General features: G+C 40.6%; 1 protein-coding gene across 4 annotated transcripts in view; it reads right to left on the bottom strand.

Moving 5' to 3' along the window:
• Positions 1-19,991, bottom strand: part of arhgef25b (Rho guanine nucleotide exchange factor (GEF) 25b) — a 40,863-nt gene that overhangs the window by 2,408 nt on the left and 18,464 nt on the right. For all 4 annotated transcript variants that reach the window (XM_036124749.1, XM_036124751.1, XM_036124750.1 and 1 more), the window contains 14 exons: positions 12,231-12,547; positions 12,059-12,145; positions 6,580-6,698; positions 4,517-4,583; positions 4,313-4,416; positions 4,078-4,147; positions 3,285-3,374; positions 3,056-3,148; positions 2,175-2,225; positions 2,010-2,087; positions 1,734-1,925; positions 1,470-1,650; positions 1,192-1,382; positions 971-1,111 (listed from right to left, as the gene is read on the bottom strand). In XM_036124749.1, the coding sequence (XP_035980642.1) occupies positions 971-1,111; positions 1,192-1,382; positions 1,470-1,650; positions 1,734-1,925; positions 2,010-2,087; positions 2,175-2,225; positions 3,056-3,148; positions 3,285-3,374; positions 4,078-4,147; positions 4,313-4,416; positions 4,517-4,583; positions 6,580-6,698; positions 12,059-12,145; positions 12,231-12,547 (1,781 nt within the window). The remainder of the gene's footprint in view (positions 1-970; positions 1,112-1,191; positions 1,383-1,469; positions 1,651-1,733; positions 1,926-2,009; positions 2,088-2,174; positions 2,226-3,055; positions 3,149-3,284; positions 3,375-4,077; positions 4,148-4,312; positions 4,417-4,516; positions 4,584-6,579; positions 6,699-12,058; positions 12,146-12,230; positions 12,548-19,991) is intronic.

Here is a 19,991-nt window from a genome sequence, read left to right as displayed (position 1 = left end):
ACAGAGGACCTCTTCAAGACCCTGCAGCGAACATCCTTCATTCACAGCGAAGGGTGGAAAATCAAACCACCTTCTGTTTGGTTGATATGCTTATTAAAGCAATTTAAAAAAAAATAATAATTGATGTTTAAAATTAACTTTTTGAGGTTTAAATGGTAGAATTGGTTTAATGTACAATTCCATTTTTTTTAAACTTGAGAGAAGTACAGGAGGTTGTTTGTAGAGGAAATTTAATTCAAGTCGTCTCAAAGTCTTTTTTTAATAAACCTAAAAATAAAACGAGAAGCCTAATTTAACCTGACTGCCATATGTGTTGCTATATTTACAAGCCCATCAAATGATGGTGTTTTTCCACTAGAACAGGACAGTCCTGTTGTTTGTGTGCAGATCTTTTTTAGGTACATGGGAAATTGTTCTGTGCTCTCATGCAGCTGAAGCACAATGGAAACGCCGCAGATCCAAAAATACTAAGCTGGAGCCAAAATGGACGAGAACAAGGCGGTGGATTCAGGCCAGATCAGCTTGCCTAATGAATGCTCTTCAATCAAACTCTTGGTGGAAGTCCTAGCAACCAAGATAAAGACAGCGGGTCAACGGGTTTTCCATAAGCTGGGTGACTGAAAGCCTCTGACAACAAATTAGCCTGAACAGGTTTATAAATCCTCAGCGAAAGAACGACAGGATACCAGACAAAGGCAGCGGGAGATTTATTTCCGCCAAACATCACTGATTGTGACAGTCCCAGATATTGCAGCTCTGATAACATAACTATTTTGCTGTCCAATAAATACAAATAGTTATAGCATTATTCAGACTTGGTTGCATAATGGGGAGATTTGAAATGCATTGTCGGAATGAAATCTGGTGCTTTCCTCCCCTTTCGCTCAGACAATATGAGTTTCTCTCGTTTAGAAAGCGGCAACTATTTACCGGCGAATGCATGACAAGCTGCAGTGGTGGACTGACCTACCTTACAGCAGTGATGGCTGCAGGGCGACGGGTGGCTGAAGGTGCTGCAGTCGTGTTTCGCCTCTGTGCACAAGCTGAGCTGCTGGTGGGAGGAAAACGGCGGGTGGGCCCCTCGAAGAGTCACAGCAGACGTGTTAGAGACCTTAAACGGAGAAAGAGAGAGACGTCTGGTGAGGGGAGAGAAGGACGATGCAGGGTTGTGCATGAGCACGACCGGGTTACCTGCGACGTAGAGCTGAGTCGTGGCGAGTGCAGAGAGGGCAGGGAGTTGTTGTAAAACAGCAGGCAGGGCTGGTGACGCCTGTCCATGGGGGATGAGGAGTCAGTCGGTCGCACATCCGCAGACTTCATGCTGCTTCTCAAACTATTGGTTGAGTTTTCCCTGCGCTGGTACTCTATAGGAGACTGGAGGGCTGCAGCAGAACAGGAGGACGCGAGGTCACATCACTCTGAATCACCAAATCCCGAATGGATGCCGGAGCAAGACTGAGCGCGGCTACCGTTTAGGAAGTTCCTCTGAGTCTCTAGGATCTGGACCACATCGTTGTACCAGGCTTGCTGTATTTCCGGAGACGGGGCACGCATGATGAATCGTGTTATACTGCTGTCCGTCCCCCGGGAGGTCAGGACCAGGCAGCATGGATCCTCTTCCGATGGCCTCTCCACACCCAGGCAGCTGACCTACAGAGCACAAACGGGTTCAAATCAGGAAAGACGAAAACTAAATATCCATAAATTCATGAAAAACGATGCTCTCTCTTCACCTTGATGCTGTTCTTAAAGGTGTACCCCGGCAGAGGGAAGCCTTTTTTCTTCTCAATGGGCTCACTAAAGATGACCAGCTGCTCAAATAGGAAGACACGTCTCTCCCTCGCTCTGGACACGAGGTTGGCTTCCTGCTCGCTGACGGAGAAAGTGTCCTGCTGAAGCAGCTTCCCCTGAGCTGTAATCTTCCCCTAAAACAGCAGAGGTCCAGTTCATTACACCTTACTTTTAAAAGTCCATTGAATAGTGTTTCAAAATAAGAAATAAAAAAATACCTCAAAACCCTGCAGCCTTCCAACATTCATCATATCGTTACAGCGTTTTGGCACAAAACACGTCACTTCCACCGCTTTCTGATGGGCGTGTCACGAAATAGTGAAGTTATTCCAAATGAAATGTAGAAAAAGACATTTCTACTGAACAAAAAAATTAGTCCATACCTGAAGCTTCTCAACATCCCTTCCTGCTTTGCTGTAATACTTCAAAAAGTCCTGAAAGTGTCAGAGAGAGGAGTGCATGTTGATATTTCATAATAGGACTTTCAAGAGTGATTGTCATCATCATATTTGAGGGCCACAAAACCCTAAACGACGTAAAACATGAATGAATCGCCTTTTCGAGTTTTTCAAAACAAACAGTTCAGTTTAAAACAAGTTTTTCTGGCACATAAAAAGAAGGACGGTGTGAGCACTTTTGCTTTCCCAAGAAAAGGGGGGAGAAACATGAATGCAAAAAGGTTGAGGAACCACCCCCCCCCCCCCAAATGTCTCCTTTCACTCTTCTTTTGTTTATACAACCTCTGCCAGCACCACATACTCCCACACCATGACATTCCCTCTCCCAAACTTCGCTGTCGCTGTCTTGTTTTGGAGGATATGTAAAACACAATTCCAATTTGATATCCAGTTCTCCAAGTGTTTCATCGACTTCCCATAAATAAATCTTAAATGAGCTTGAGCCAACATTTCCTTCCTTCAGCAGAGAAGTATTGTGCAGCAGGCAGGCATAGAGATTGCTGAACGGCTTCTATTAACTTGCATTAGCATGTTTCAGGCTTGTTCACAGATTCCAGCAGATAGTATGGCTCTCTAGGCTTTTTCACCTCCTTTCCTTTAACCTAAATGTAATCATGACCAATTTGTTTAGATTTATTTTTCTTATATGCGTGGATCATTTGAGTTGTTCCTGACATCTGCAGAGAATTTCACGTTAACAGCTCATTACACATTTGTTTTCTGTGAATATTTTCCCTCATGGACGCACTTCAGATAAAGATGCAACAATGAAGCACTGACTCGGACTGACGCCGTTATAACATTACCTTCAGCAGCAGCTGATACTTCATGATCCTCTGAACGGGTTTGATGAGGAGATCATTGAGCTGCAGCCTGTGTCCCAGCTGCTGCCGGAGATCCTGTCGACACACAAGCAGGAACGAAATGCTTGACTGTGCAGTGAAATGAAAAACGCCACACTTATTCTTTTGTGATGGTTGTTTCCATCGGTTAAAATTCAGATAGATGACAGATGACAACGTCTAATGCGCTCACCTCAAAGTAGGTCTCGATGTACTCGGAGACAATATGTTCCGACTTGGGTTTGTTTTGGCAGTAAACCACGTACATGTGAAGACGCCGCTCCTGCAGGTTCAACAAAGTCAGAGCCTCAAAAACTTTCCGAATATTGCGTTTATGTGAGCGATTGAAGGGGGAGGATGAAGACAGAGGAAGTTCGGTTACAGATCTAGCCTGGGACTTGGTTTCCTCTCAGTTTAACTGTGCCGCCCCCCACCAAGGATGTACAACATCAGTCCAGGAAATTAGCTTCATTAAAAAAGCTTCACTGGCTGACAAATTAAGGTTTTACTAGCTGCAGCTTGCAAAAGTGAGATAAAAAGATTTAGCCTCAAATGTAAATGTATCCAGATCTTTTTTCTTTCTTTATCAGCTTTCATTAATAATTTTGCTCCTGTAGGGTAAGAATGAAACAAATTGAAATTGTGTTTTCCTTGACTTGGCCCATAAAAGCCTGAAAAGCGCTCAGCGCTGCTAAACTCGTCTCTTTTCACCCACAGCCTGGTCTCCATGGAGGATCTTTGACTCTGATTGCAGGCTTTGAGCAGTCTTTAGTCAAACTACAGTGATTATGAGATCCCTTTATTCTGCAGCTGTGGCCGAATAAACCTGATCCCTAAAAGAAAACACATCTGCAGGGCAGCCGGCCAAGAACTTTACACCAGCGGGGGTCTGAGACCAATGAACAAACTTTCATCCAAATGGAAAACACACTGTAAAAACTACTCATTCACATTTTGTGTGTGTGTGTGTTTTTTTTAAGACTTACATGTTTAATAAAGAGTTGGGCCAGGCTGTCTGGATCGCTGACACATTTCTCAAGCTCTCCCAGGAAGTAGCTGCCAGACAGAAGCATAATCAGACACACTCATGTTTTCACGCAGGACACAAACTTGAAGAGGACATTACACGTGCTGAGACATCGGGAAACATCGTGAAAACTGAAAACTGCAATGTGTATATATATATATATATATATATTGTTGAGATTCCAAGGGCCTCACTCCTTGTGCCAGTCGTAGATCTGGTGGATGTTTCCGAACACAATCCTGTCCTTGCCTCGCATGTCCTCTGGAACACCCTGATTGGCCATCATGGTCATGTAGCCCTGAACAAAGAAGGATGTACCGTTTATCAGCTCACAGAGAGGAATTTAAAGTGTTTATTAAATCTGCTCACTCTAGTGGATACTTTGGAAGGAGACACACCTGAACTATCAGTCCAAGATCTTCCACATATAGCCTTTCTGTCTCTATCAGCTCCATCAACACATATCTGGGAGAGAATTATGAAAACAGACAGAAATGTGAATGGTTGGTCTGCAAGATGAGCTACGAAAACCGGGAATGTACATATATGTGATGCATTATTTCAGATAATGGGCATTGATTATTTTGCATACTTATGTAAGTGTTGTATGATGTCTGTGTTTTCTTGATGTGATGGCAGCTGTTTATCAAAATTCAACGGGGTGGTAGAAAAAAAAAAGCTTTGAAGATGCTCACTATTTAATACCATTAAAACGGCATAAACTTGTTTGAAACGGTACAATTTGGTTTTAACATGTTTTTATTTTAAACAAGAAATAATAACATGCTGTTCAGGTTCCTTAAAACAAATCTGTGAGAAGCTGCTGAATAAAAACCATAAAACATGCTTTCATTAAGCCTGTCCGCAACGTGGAGATGTCTACCACCCACTGACTGGACATGCAAATTGTTAATAGACAGATAACCTGTGCAGCTCTCTGATGGGATGCTGCCCTAGGCAGTGAGCCTGAGCCATGTCACCCATGCAAAAAAATTACTGCAGATCGTAATCTGATTAACTAAAATGATCCAGTTTACAAACTCAACTTTATTACAATTCCAAAAAACAACTGGACTTTTTTTCCGAAGTTTGAAGACGTTTTGCTTCCCATCCAGAAAGCTTTCTCAATTCAAAATGTCTGGAGTAGTGTGGAGCTCCAAGCTTAGGAAGTCTTCAAACTTTGGAAAAAAGTCCAGTTGTTTTTTGTTTGTTTTTTTACTTTTTTGGAATGACCATGACCTGGATGACTGAGAATCTTCACCAGCAAACTTTATTTAAAGTTTGAATTAGCTTTAGTTTCCTTTGCCCTCCTGGCTCTGCATAATACTGACTTACAGATACCTAAAATTAATTTTATCAGCATTTCTGCTGCCAAAATCCTTTCTAGAAATAAAAATCTAAGGCTGCATCTTCTGCATGAATCAGGAGAAACACAAAAATCATTTTACTCTGAAATAAAGCAAGTTTGTCCTTCATTCCTTAGAGATAAGAAACTGGAGCAAAAACAATTAAAAATGCTTCGATCTTTCCAGCATCTTACTTACAACATCATTTCCTTGTCCGAAGTTTAATCTCCACTATTGCAGGTGTATGTTTTAATTGAAATAGTGAAATATTTAAAATCCCGTTGAAGCTCATTCTCATAGTCAAGGATGCAGTTTGTGCTAAAGTGGCAGAGCAAGAAATTGGCAATAGAGACTGAAAAAAACTCTAAAGCAGATTAATAAATAAATAGTATTGAATAGTTGCTTAGCGTTAGCATCTATATCGTGCAAAAATGTACTTTTTAAAAAGTAAAAACGTCCAAACCCGAACGCATCTGAGCCAGCTGTGTGCTGTGGTCAACTTGAACAAATGTTCCACACTCAGAGATTTAATTTTAAACAACCCTGTACCTCTGGTACACACAACCCCTAAAATGTGTTTAGACTTCTCCAGTCAACAGAGGACATCACTTCACAGGGGACGATCCCACTCAGGGCCGGATGACGACATTCAGACATGTTCCTGAACATTTTTGTCTCCACTTTTACGCACAAACACAAATTTGTCCTTAGCAAACTGCTTTGGTCAGGGCGCCTCGCACAAAAAACTGAGTTTCTGCATAGATAAGAAGCTCCTTAACTGTGCAGGACTTTAAATTAAATGACCTGGTTTCTGTTTTTTTGGTTTTGGGATTTGATTTTACCTCCTGGTTCATGAAGGTTCATCTCATGAAAACTCAGCCAGTTTGAAAATGTCAGGCAATTCTAAACTGCTACAGAGGCGTTTCTTCTTTATTTAAGGCATAAAAATGAATAAAGTCAGTTTTTGTGGTGTAATTAACCTAATGATAACACAAACCTGGATTACTAATTTATATTTCAGGATGTTTAACAGCAGAAACACTCACCTAACAAGACAAATTACTCATTTTATGCGCTCTGTAAATGAATAGTCACAAAAACAGCCCACTACTCACAAGCTCTTCTCCAGGGCGAGCCTTTTCTCTTCTTCGCTGTCCACTACAGCAGAGGACGAGTCTTCAGCCTCAGCACAGCCGTCCTCCACCTGCTGAGCGTTCACGTCGGATGTTTGACTCTGAAACACGAGGAAAGTCGACACAGAATATAAGAAGCTGCAAACATGTTGAATAAACGAGGCTGAGCGGTCGCTGTGCTCTGTGTGGAGGTGAAATGCCTCACATATTTGATGTGCTTGGAGCTCGCTCTGCTCATCTTGTGTCTATTTATTGTAGTTGAACCTTAAGCCAAATCGTGTAAACTCTGGTATCAATTGCTTTTTGGTACAAATTATGAATCAGCAAAACCTTTGATGGTTTTCAGAATTACATGAATATGTCCATACTCAATAAAACAACATTTTTAAAACAGATGACTGAAAGAGTCCACCGGGACGTCTAATACTTTATTGCCTTTTTTTTATATAAAATTTCTTTCCTAAGCAAGATTTGATACCTTGGTGTTTAATGAAGTGGACAGTATTGGAAAACTGTCCTGATGAAAAATGTCGAATGTACATATTTGCAGCTCAGGTTCAGTTTAGAGTTTCCACATCCAGCAATTGTTATCCATTGCTAATTGTTAGCAGTCACTGGGAACAGGGGGAGAAGGGGTCAGGGGCCTTTCTGTTCTCAGCACCTTTTCACAGTCACCACTGGACTCTGGTCTGTGGGGAACACGAGGCGCTGGGATGTTTGTTTGTCTCGGATTCTTGCTTTTTTTTTTTTCTCCTTTGTCCCTGGGCTGAGCCAGAGTCTAATCAGGGTGAGGGTCACCTGTCCAACGGTTTAGTTTGAATTAAACATCACTACTTTTGATTAAAAAAAAAAAAACATTAAAAGAATGAAAACAACAATAGTATGGAGGCAGTACAGGCCTCGGGCTGTGCCACCACCATGCGTATCAGGAGCAATTAACAATATCATAAATGATGCAAGCATGCGCATCACTCTGGGTTCAAATCCATGCTTGGGCTCTTTCTGCATGGAGTTCATGTTCATGCCTGGGATCTCTCTGGGTACTTTGGCTTCCTCCCACTGTCTAGAAACAGGACTGGAAGGTTATCTGGTCTACCTAAATTGTCCCTATATCCTGTGTTGCCCTATGATGGACTTGTGACCTGTCCATGATGCACCCTGCCTATTGTCCAGTGACTACTGGAGATAGGCAAAAGTCCCCCCTGATACCCTGCCTGGATAAGCAGGAATAGATGTGTTGGAATGAAACAGAACTGCATGTTTTTAAAGGACATGCTGCTATTTTTCCCAGTATAACAGCTTCAGACCAAATGGTCAACAAAGTTGGGATGGGTGCATAGATGTTCCTGTGGCATGAGGGTGCAGCAGAAAATGAAAAGGGTTAGCAGCAGCAGGTAGCATCGAGCTGATGGCTGAGCTTATCCCTCATAACATCTGGGAACGACAGGATGGACCGTGAAGCTTACAGTAGAACCTCAAAGCGAGGGAGGGAGGTTCATTGACACAGATGCTATATGTGGACAAACATTATCTCACTGAGATGCTTCACCATTGTTTTGCTTCAGGAGGGCAAAGATACGGGACTGGAGACTTAGGAAAGTGAAGATGTTTGTCCCTTTTTTGTTTGTTTATTTATTTGTTTCATTCATTATGACACCTACAAAAGTATATCAAGAATTTAGCTGTTTGATTTAAAATCTATTTAAGCTAGCGGCCACATGATTGTTCAATAAACTACTCAAAAGATGGCCAGTCATGCCTCTGTTGATTTTTACAAACCTTCTTGTGGTTAATAAAAAAAATAGTAAATAAGGTATTATTAAACCATTCTCCAGAGCATGCTTAGTGTGTGTATGGGAAACATAAATATCTTTAGAGAATTTCTCAGATTTCATACGTTTAGGCGTATGCTTTTAAGTGTTGCAACAGGGCTAAAGTAAATAATGTGAACAGACAAGCAGCATGTCAGACGGTGTCCTGGACGGATCCGTCAACCCCTGTTTAATCAACTTTTATCTCCAGCATCTCCAGCTGGGATGTACCTCAACAATGCAACTCTGGGAGTTAACCTGAGAGTTAATGAGCACCTTTTTATTAATGCTGCAGTGGAGACAGATACGCAGACAGGGCGGGTAATGGTGAGCAGCGTGTCAAGTCACATAACAGATATCAGGGTCGCTGACCCAGGGCACAGAGACTGGTTATATAACAAATACCCCTCCTCACCTAAAAGCACCACGGTCTAATGTGAAAATGACTGTAATCCTCTTGACGTGTTTTAGTCTCAACACATTTTGTCCTCTGCCCCAGTGCAGCAGATCTTTAATCCCTCTGCAGAATCGCTGCAGATTTGTACGTCAACAATGCGCTCAGTGTTTGTCCAGAGCCGCTTCTTCTCTGTCTTTCTGGGTTTGGTGTTCCCCTGATGAAGGCGTTAATTAATGGGGAAACATTTTAATACCCATGTTCATTAGTTTTATTGCTGAGTCGGATGAAGCAGCTAAAACCACTTTGATGTCCGGGAGGCGATATCTGTGCTGTTGGCCGTAGTGACCTTCTGGTTTCCCCGGTTTTTCATGTCTTTATGTGAGTGGATGGAAAATAAAATGTCTCTGGATTGAATTAGTGAGCCATAGATGTGCCACTGGAAGGAGTTTTCTACTTTCTCCTGCTCTCCATTCATGTTACCATTCCAGACAAAGAATGGCGTGATTATTTCTAAACACTCAAAACGATCAGAAAGAGCACATTTTCTGTACATTCCTGTACAAGTGTTGCAGCAAATGAAAGGTACATGGTGTCTTTGCTGTGTTAAAATCAGAAACATCAGCACATTTCCCTGTGATTTTTAGAAATAGGCCAACATCACGCAGCACATAATTATGAAGCTGAAGGCTTCATGGTGCATTTCTTTTCAGATTCTTTACAAACTGTCCTCTGAAAACAGAGGGAGTGTGGCCGTCGACCTAAACTGACACGTCAAGCAAGGACAGCATTAAACAAAAAGACTAGAGAATTAGACTAGAGACCTCGCGCTTTTCATTACATCATTCCTGACTTCTTTCAATAAACTGTGAACTTAGCTCCGTGTTTGTGTCCCCATTCAGAGTCCTCATGGGAAAAAAAAGACATAACATGAATAGAAAATAGTACAAAATAAAACATCCAGCAACTTTTACTCATTGCAAACTAGGCTGTGCCCATTCATTCATTAAACTCAAGAAAACAAGTGATTTTAAATGGATAGACTCATAACCTGCTCTTGCTGACCTGTAAAGATTTTTTTTTAAAAAACAGATGCATTTTTTTTTTGTTTCAACAACATATTGTGAATTTAGAAAAACAAGTTGACCGGGTATAATAACTAATAAATGTATTTTGCATGTTTAATCAAAAACAACTAAAGCTTGTTCCTACAACTTGATGATTTTGGCCTATGTGGCAAAAATGTTGGCCTCCGCTGGTTTAGATCAAAGAGCATTCATGGGACAGAATTACCCAATCAGAGGTGAGACCTGCATCCAGCTGAGAGGCTGCGGCAAGATTTGAAAAGTGCCGTTCACAGATATAACCCATCGAGTCTGACCAACCATGGCAGATCTTGCCTTGTGTGATATGCCCAGATGAATACAAATGTATGACATGGAAACATTTTGGAAACCGTGTGCAAATATCCTACCTCACTGCGGTACTTTTTGTTTATATGTCACATAAAAAAGAGTTAAACTGCAATCGCTATAAGGAGAGAAACACATTAAATATTTCCTCAACCAAACCATGGTCCATCTGAGAAATAACATTTATTTAATCTTCTAATTTTTTTGTTCACTCCTTGTCAACAAAAACAATGCTTGACCCTTACTGGAAGTAGAACTCTCCAGCATCTCCTGGTTTAAGGGCACCATCTTCCCTCCCTAACCTGACCCTGCTTTTATGCTATTAAAGGCAGCTTGACAAGCTGACTACTCCCAGATGCTATCTACAGAAGCTCATATGATTGACTCCACTCCTCTGTGCAGAGTAAACACTGCAACAGTGGATGTTACAGAGGCCTTTGTGACAGCAGACACATCAACCATGCAGAAGCATTTGTGGCACCACTGATGAAAGTCACATGATGTGTACAAATGATTCTCCTTTCATTTGCTGCAACAACAAAACATTAAGCGCAAAGTATTTAGCAACCAAGAACTGTCAATAATAATTATAATAATAATAATAATAATAATAATAATAATAATAATAATAATAATAATAATAATAATAATAATAATAATAATAATTAAGAATGATAGGATGTAAACATTTTCTTCTTCCTACTCCTTTTTAACTATAAAAAATAAACCAGTTAGGGCTGGGCGATAAATTGATAAATTCAAATACACAATTTCTTAGTATTACATTTTTGGATTTTATTTTGCCAATGCACTCATTGGGCTTCCATGAAGAGAACAGCAAGCAAGGATGAATTTATGGTTTGGACAATATATATAAATATAATATATTATATTTTATATATATAGTGCCCGTCATCTTTTTTACAAGTGTGTATATCGTTGCACTTTGAATTCATGTCAACTATCAGAGGAAATGCTTGATATAAAAACAAGTTTTTAAAAGCAGTTGTTTAATTTCTTTTTGTGAAATGAAAAGGAAGAAAAAAAAGATTAATTGGGTTTGGAGTAATAAAATCTGAGATTTTATTTTTAAGCCGTATCGCCCAGCCCCGCTGTCGGTATTATATTATGCGCTTTGAAATATATGATAATGTACATGTGTGCATTTACGAAGTTATGTATGGGTCTGCATAGCTATACATCTTCTAAGTGAACTTACATCTATTGTTTCCAAATTAATTTACAGTTTTAAAAAGTTTTCACACAAATTTGCCAAAAAAGGGAAACAGCTTTATCTTTCAAAAGAGAACCAAACAAGTTTTGAATTGGGAAATCTGAGGGTTTTATGCTAACCTATGACATGATAATGGCCAAAAATGTGATGAGGTTTCCAGACCAGTAGCACAACAGTTTACCAATTACCTGTGTAACACGTGGACGTCACGTGGCCTCTGTGCTTTTTCTGAATTTGTGTAATCAAACTCTCCCATTTGCTGCTCAGTAATATATTAAAAAAAATGTATCACTGCAGAAAATTATGAATTTACATGTCAGTAAACGACAAGTGTTATAAATAGATTAGTCCAACAAATTCCCAAAACTGGGTTTCACAGCCATGATTGAAGAGAGTACTGAAGGGTGTATATGAATGAATAAAAATGAAGACTGTGTCATCCCTTCTACTTGTTTCTGATGAGTAAGCTTCAGGAAAACTGCAACTAAAACACCACATTTCCGAGAAATGCAGTCCTACTTCTATTGCATTGCAGGATGTAACTACATTATTGGTTGCTCAGAGGTGTTAATGCACATTAAAGGAAGAATAGGGCAAGGCAGCACATTACTGGGCTCTGTGAGTCATCCAGAAGATCACATAAGTAGCTCTCTCGAGACGGCAGGGAAGGGGACACAGCTGTGGGACTTTTCCACTCCTGCACAGAACAATGAGCAGCGTTAGAGGTGGCAAAAACAAATAAAAGTCTATAAGGTGGGTTGTGGAGCTGTCAGGGGCCTCACCGTGTTTTCAGACGACAGGATGGTGTAGTTATTGTGCACTTCCAGTGAACTCTGCCGAGCCTCACCGAGTGAGAAAGGCTTCTGCTTTCCCTCCGCCTTGAACGTCGGCTTCTCGGCTTTCCCCGTTCCACCTCTGGGATCGGAGCTCAGCTTCCGGACCGGATTGGTGAGCCATTTTTTCAGGGCGCTGACGGGGTGCCGGGATGCTCCGGACGAGGAGTGGGAGCAGGGGCTGGTGCTGCCTGAGGCCTGGTGGGGCAGGGATCCCACAGACGGAGCGATGCTGCCTTCACTGCCCGCCACGGAGTACGACTCAGCTGCAGGAGGGGGAGAACGGGTGAGAGTACAGGAGGTGCTCTTGTGCAGATCAGTTTCCTGCGCTAAGTCGTGCAGCTACTGACTCTAAGACATACGCACAGAACTAATATCTTTGCTGAGCAGAAAGAAAGAAAGAACGGAGGAAAGGAAAGAAGGAGGGAAGTGAGCAGGGACAAAAGGAAGAAATGAAAGGAAGGAAGGAAATAAGTCGTTTTTTTATGTTGTCTATGGCGTAACGAGAACCGTGAAAAGCTCAGAAAATCCCAATTTTAATTATAGGATGCGGGGGATTCTGTACAAAACTGAGAGAAACCTGAAGCCATCATGTCGGCCCCAAAGCCCTCCTTCTCCAGCTAACCCTGGGGCCACAGATCTCTTTCCTGCACAGAAGAATCCCTGAGCTCTGACCGCACCGCTCAAATCAAGCTCCCTATAGTTATCCGCTGTCAGAGAAGTCATTCAAGAGCTTCGTTTTACACATTTGTTCCTGTTTCCAGAGGCCATCAGTCACAGTTAGCACAATTATGTAAGCTGTAATCATGATGAGAAGCTTTCTAGTGGAAATGAGGAAAACTGGGTCAGCGATTTACCCAAACTGCTTGACACAGCAGCCGCAAACACATCAGGCTGACTGTAAAACAAATCTCCCTCACAGTTTACTATCCCATTATTTGAATGAAACAAGATTCAACATCTCAACGCTAGAGAAATACGTAAATATTTAATTAACGGTTGATGGAACAGCAATTCTCTGGACCATAGGCATTAATATACTTCAATATTCATTATCCAACTTCATCCCATTTGACATGAAACAAATGATGTTTTACTCTTGCAAAGACTACGACCCCTTTTCAGTAAAGGAGTTACAGCTTTAGAAGGAAGGCAGGTGGACTGCTAAAAAGGATTTATTATCATTCATTTCTGCACACCTTGCTTTGTTTAATGTGTGACTGACTACACAGCCCTCTTAAAATAGGGGATTCCTTTTTGTTTTGTAAAAAAGTGAGCCCATGATAAAAAGTCAAAAAGCTTATCCACATATAATTTAGCATTAACAGAGTAGAAACCAACTGAGAAGCAAACACGTCAATTAAAAATAAGAAATGAAAAAGGTGCGACAAGATTTTGTAAGATTGCCTATAAAATGAAGCTGAAGGCGCAAGTTCAATTGAAGAAACTCATCGCCTGCCTCCATTCAATCAGAGTCCGATACGCCTCTGATGTGAGCCAATCAGCTACGAACCGCACCTCCATGAAGCCAATCAGCATCCCGCGCTCATCTTAAAAGCAACTTCAAATCCACGTCTCAGCCTGCTAACCAGCAAGCGCAAACGGATTGCATGTCGGATTTCGAATCAGATGTCCGATTCAACCCACCCCCAACCCCTTCTCCACCATCATAGCTGAGTTCATCTAGCTTCCAAGACGTTCCTCCATCCTCAACCCATCAGAGTGTTTTCTCCCTTCAGTCTTCATCACTCCCTATCGCCTGTTATTGGTCCGGCAGAAGACCACCATGTTGGGCCCGGTTCTGCCAGAGGTTTCTTCCCAAAGGGGAGTTTTTCCTCTCCACAGTCGCTTCAAGCTTGCTCATCATGGACTGTTCATGCAACCTGTGTTTATCAAGTTGGACATTTATCTTAAACAGATCACCATATGGACTGAACAAACTTCTTCTATCTCCACTCCACCACCAGTTTCCGACCTGGGGGGGAACATCCCTGTTCTCATACATCTACTTATGCATATTAAAGTATAATTCAGCATTAATGTTCCTGCCGAGGTCTGAGCACCAAAGACTTAAAATATTGTATCAATAAAATCCTTCTAATTGCCATTTCTTTCTCTGTGAGTTTTTCAGATTGAACTGCTACCTTGTTGCAACACATTTTGATTTATTTTGAGCTTTTAGTTTTCTTTTATGAGGATCTAGTCAACATTCACACATCTTGACTTGACAACATTTGCCTCTTTACCTTGGAAAGGTTATCAAAATATACTGCTTTGTATATTTAATGCATATTTGTGATCACCATGATCTCCATCTTTACACCAGACATCAGCCTTGTGTCAGAACTCACACTTAGAGGTTTTTCACATTTTTAGCCACCTTGTTTAAAAACAAAAACAGTTTAATTTGATGGAAATTAACCTCCATCATGATGTTACCGCCACAAAACTGTGGGTATGATTTGCTTTTGGTAATATTCTGTCATGTTTTTGTGTCTAACTTGCCGTTTAGACTTGTGGCCTTAGGTTCAAGTTCGGTTTCGTTGGACCATTATGCTAAAAGATGGTTTTGTTTGTTTTCAAGTTGAATGTTACTCGATCCGTACCGCATTAAAGGTGAAACAAAGTCTTAAAATTATTTATAACGGTCCTATTTTTTTTATTTTAACGGGAGCATTCATGCTATTTACACCCCTTGGATGTGTAATTGTTATACAAGTTGTCACTGGTGCATGTATAGTGTGAAAGAATAACAGGGCCGCTGCATCATAACCAAAACAACAAGAAGCTTTAACAATGCATGTTGACATCAGCCTCACAACAGACGCCGTTGGGGACACAAAAAACACAAACTTACCCTAAAGAGGGAAGACACCTCAGCATTGAGGCTTGCTGAGGATCAGCTCGCCACACAGATCTACAGATTTAGAGTTAGTCTAGAAAGGTAGTTCAAATTCACCTGTAGGGTTTCACATGGAAAGTGTCATGAACTGGTGACTAGTGGACGAGGGAGGTGCCGTGAGCTGGTAGACAGCTGGGAAGAAAAAGGGATGAAAACAAACTTGCTAAATGGAGACCAAACAAACGCTGCAGCAACGGCACGTGACCAGGGAGCAACAAACAAAAACTTGGACAGCAACTAAACCTGAGGAACCGTGGGAACAAAAGCTAACGGGAAAACAACAACAATCGGGAATCTCAGGAGGACGCTAATGGTAAAAACACTGCAGGTAAGCTGATTATAGATGGCGACATGATGCAACAGCAACAGCAAAACAGGAAGTAGGACAAGAAATACTCAAGGAACAGAGACCAGGAAGCAAGATACGATGAGAAATAAACTGATTCTAATAGCTAAATCTTAGCTATTAACACTTAAAGCAGGCATGGTAATATAAACTTAAACACAGACATAACGAGAGACTGAAGCAATAATCCACGACAATATAACATAGTTAAAATCTTTTTCTGTAATATAACAACAAAACATCCTCTGAAAGATAATTTGTCAAATATCCTCTGTTTTTAAACTACATTTAAACAAAATATGTTCAAGGCAAGGCAAGGCAAGGCAAATTTATTTATATAGCACAATTCAGTACAAAGACAATGCAAAGTGCTTTACATGATTAAAATATAGCAAAATAAAACAGAATAAGAGCAAGTAGGAATAAAATATAGAAAGAAAATAGAACAAAAAAGTGGTGATTCAGTTAACTAGGACAGTTGAAGGCAATTTTAAACAAATGTGTTTTTAATCTTGATTTAAAAGAACTCAGGCTTTCCGCACTTTTACAGTTTTCTGGAAGTTTGTTCCAGATAATTGGAGCATAGGAACTAAATGCTGCTTCTCCGTGTTTAGTTCTGGTTCTAGGTATGCAGAGTAGGCTGGAGCCAGAAGACCTTAATGGTCTGGATGGTTTATACGCTGATAACAAGTCTGTGATGTATTTAGGAGCTAAGCCATTTAAGGATTTATAGACTAACAGAAGTATTTTAAAGTCTATTCTCTGAGATATAGGGAGCCAGTGTAAGGACTTTAGAACTGGGGTTATGTGCTCTACTTTCTTAGTCTTAGTGAGGACGCGGGCAGCAGCGTTCTGGATCAGCTGCAGCTGTCTGATCCACTTTTTAGGCAGACCTGTAAAAACACCGTTGCAGTAATCAATTCGACTAAAAATAAACGCATGGATTAGTTTTTCTAGATCCTGCTGAGACATCAGTCCTTTAATCCTAGAAATGTTCTTCAAGTGATAGAAAGCCGATCTTGTAACTGTCTTTAGATGCTTTTGAAGGTTCAGGTCTGAGTCCATCACTACACCCAGGTTTCGGGCCTGATTTGTGGTTTTTAGCTGAAGCGACTGAAGCTGTGTGCTAACTTTTGATCTTTCCTCTATTGGTCCAAATATTATTACTTCAGTTTTGTTTTTATTCAATTGGAGAAAATTTTGGCACATCCACGTATTGATTTCTTCTAGGCATTTACTCAGTGCCTGAACTGGTCCATAGTCACCTGGTGACATGGTGATGTAGAGCTGTGTGTCGTCTGCATAGTTATGGTAGCTGATGTTATTATTTTTTATTATCTGGGCTAGAGGGAGCATGTAGATATTGAAGAGGAGGGGACCCAGAATGGACCCTTGGGGAACCCCAAATGGGATTTTTGTCATCTCTGATGTAAAGTTACCTACTGATACAAAAAAGTCCCTGTCCTTTAAGTAGGATTTAAACCAGTTGAGAGCTGTACCAGAGAGGCCGACCCAGTTCTCCAGACGTTCTAACAGAATGGAGTGATCGACAGTATCAAATGCTGCACTGAGGTCCAATAGTACCAGCACGGTGGTTCTTCCACAGTCTGTATTTATATGGATGTCATTAAACACCTTGATAAGGGCGGTCTCTGTACTGTGGTGAGCGCGGAAACCTGACTGGAAAACGTCAAATCGGCTGGTCGTTGTTAAGAAGGTGTTTAATTGTTGAAATACAGCTTTTTCAATAATCTTACTGATAAAGGGGAGGTTTGAGATGGGCCTGTAGTTCTGGAGTAGAAGTTTGTCTAAATTATTCTTTTTCAGCAGTGGTTTGATAATTGCTGTTTTTAGGGACTGGGGGAAAACACCTGACAGGAGGGACGTGTTTATTATCTGAGTCAAATCAGACATTATGACAGGTAAAACTTTTTTAAAGAAAGCTGTGGGGAGAACATCAAGACAGCATGAAGAGGAACTTAGCTGCTGAATGATCTGCTCTAAGCTTTTGTGGTTTATTTGGCTGAATTGGGACATTTTGTCAGGATAAGTTCCAACTGAGTACCGCTTTGGTTCTGGAGCTGGTGTGGATGTACAAACTGATCCTCTAATTTTTAGGATTTTCTCAGTAAAGAAGTTAGCAAATTCGTTGCAGGCCCTGGTGGAGTGGAGTTCTGAAGCCACGGACACAGGAGGATTTGTTAACCTGTCGACTGTGGCAAATAAGACACGAGCGTTATTAATGTTTTTCTTAATGATCTCAGAGAAGAAAGATTCTCTTGCATTTTTCAGTTGTAAGTTATATCTGTTAAGTCTCTCTTTATAGATGTCATAGTGAACCAGGAGTCTATTCTTTCTCCACCTGCGTTCAGCTTTGCGACATTCCCTTTTTTCACTTCTAACTGATTGAGCATTTCTCCAAGGAGATTTTTTCTTCCCGGAAACAACTTTCACTTTAACTGGAGCAATGCAGTCAATGATGTCTGAGACTTTAGACTGAAAGTTATCTACTAGCTCATCTACTGAGTTGCAGCCCAAGGTTGAGGTAGCAGAGTAAGCTTGAATAAAATTTTCTGTGGCATTGTCCTTAAAGGTGCATTTTCTTACAATGTCCCTTTGGCTAAATGAGTCACTGGTAATGATACATTCAAAGGTAACGGAGAAGTGATCGGATAAGGCAACATCAGTTACATTGACCTGTGAAATGTTTAGACCTTTAGTGATGATTAAGTCTAAAATATGCCCCTGCTTGTGTGTTGGCTGTTTAACATGCTGAGTTAAACCAAAGTTTCTAAGTGTGTCACACAGTTCTTTTGCACTTCTGTCTTCAGGGTTGTCAACGTGAAAGTTGAAGTCTCCAACAATAATTAAACAGTCATAATCAACACATATCACAGACAAGAGGTCACTGAAATCATTAAAAAAGTTTGATGTGGACTTAGGAGGCCTGTAAACATTCAGAAACATAGTTCGTACCGGGCTCTTTACCTGGAGAGCCAAATGTTCAAAAGAGTCAAATTTTCCCAAAAACACCTTTTTACATTTTAGTGAATCATTAAACAATGTTGCTACTCCTCCACCTTTCCTTTGCTGTCTGCTCTCACAAAGAAAATTGTAGTTTGGAGGAGTCGACTCCAGCAGAATAGCTGCTTCATTAGATTCATGTAACCATGTTTCTGTTAAAAACATAACATCAAGATTATTGTCAATAATGAAGTCATTAATTAAAAGGGATTTTCCTGACAGAGATCTAATGTTTAATAAAGGTTAAAGGTCTTTTGGTTTCATCATTTACTTTTATTTGACTTCGTTTGTTTCATTTATTGTTGAAATGGATATGAAACGTCATCTACATTTGTCCAGATATGTTACGGCACATTAAGGCTGTAAAAGGGTAAAATTACTTCTGAAACTTAACTTAAGGCTGGCCTTTGCCATGTAACTACATTTCAGTGAAATCTTTGTCTCGTTTCTGGCAAACTGGGCCCCGATACCACATGATGGTAAAAAGAAACTCAGCTACCAGACAAAATATCCAAACTTTACCAGGTTTTAAAATTATTTAAATTATAACAGCATCTGTACTAAACCGTATGCCACAAATTCAATCACAAAATTCAATCACATTATGTTTTATTGAGCAGAGAACTAGGAAGAACAAAGTAAGCAAAAATATGCATTATCCAATTATTTAGACGGGGTGTACTTTCTTTTTACTTATATATATACTTTGACTTTTACATCAAAGCTTAATGAGGATCTACAGTTGTGATAATCAGACCAATCACTGTTTTGGATAACAATTATACGTGTTAATATTTGTAGTAGAGTAACAGGAAACAATCAGATATGGCGTTGATGCTGCTGGTTCTGTGAACTGTATCACTAACTGTGAGGGGCAACGCTGCCACCAGTAAGCAGAGAGAGGCCATTCATCCTGTTAACAGGTGGTCCTTATTTAAGGATGAATAGTAAGTGGTAAATTAACTGAACTTATATAATGCTTTTCCAGTCACACTAGAGCTACATTACCCCAATCGCACTCACTAACACGCACACGTTCATACACCCATATGCAGCTCGGTAGGCAATTTAAGGTTAAGTGCTTTGCCCAGGGGCACATCAGCATTTGATAAGGAGAAGCTGGAATCGAACCCACCGATTGCAAGACGACTACTCAACCCATTAAGCCACAGTCGCTAATGAAGGTAGCTAATATTGCACATACAGGTTATGGTGCATTTGTCACAGACAACCTGAAGCGAAGCAGATTTCTCCAGACATTGTTCAGAAGAGCGGTGCACACTGATTAAGAAAATAATCTCAATAATTTCTTGGTTTGGGACTTGTTTTCCATTTTGTAATGAGCATCTCATTTTCCTGTTTTGTTTTGTCTGGCCCTTTCTCTTGTGTTCTTTTTCTACTTCCTGCTTCCTTTTGGTTTAGAGTCTTTCTTGTGGCT

The sequence above is a fragment of the Fundulus heteroclitus genome, chromosome 20 (assembly GCF_011125445.2).
Source record: "Fundulus heteroclitus isolate FHET01 chromosome 20, MU-UCD_Fhet_4.1, whole genome shotgun sequence".
Taxonomy (NCBI): domain Eukaryota; kingdom Metazoa; phylum Chordata; class Actinopteri; order Cyprinodontiformes; family Fundulidae; genus Fundulus; species Fundulus heteroclitus.
The sequence above is the reverse complement of the archived record's forward strand: the minus strand, read 5'-3'. Positions and strand labels throughout refer to the sequence as shown.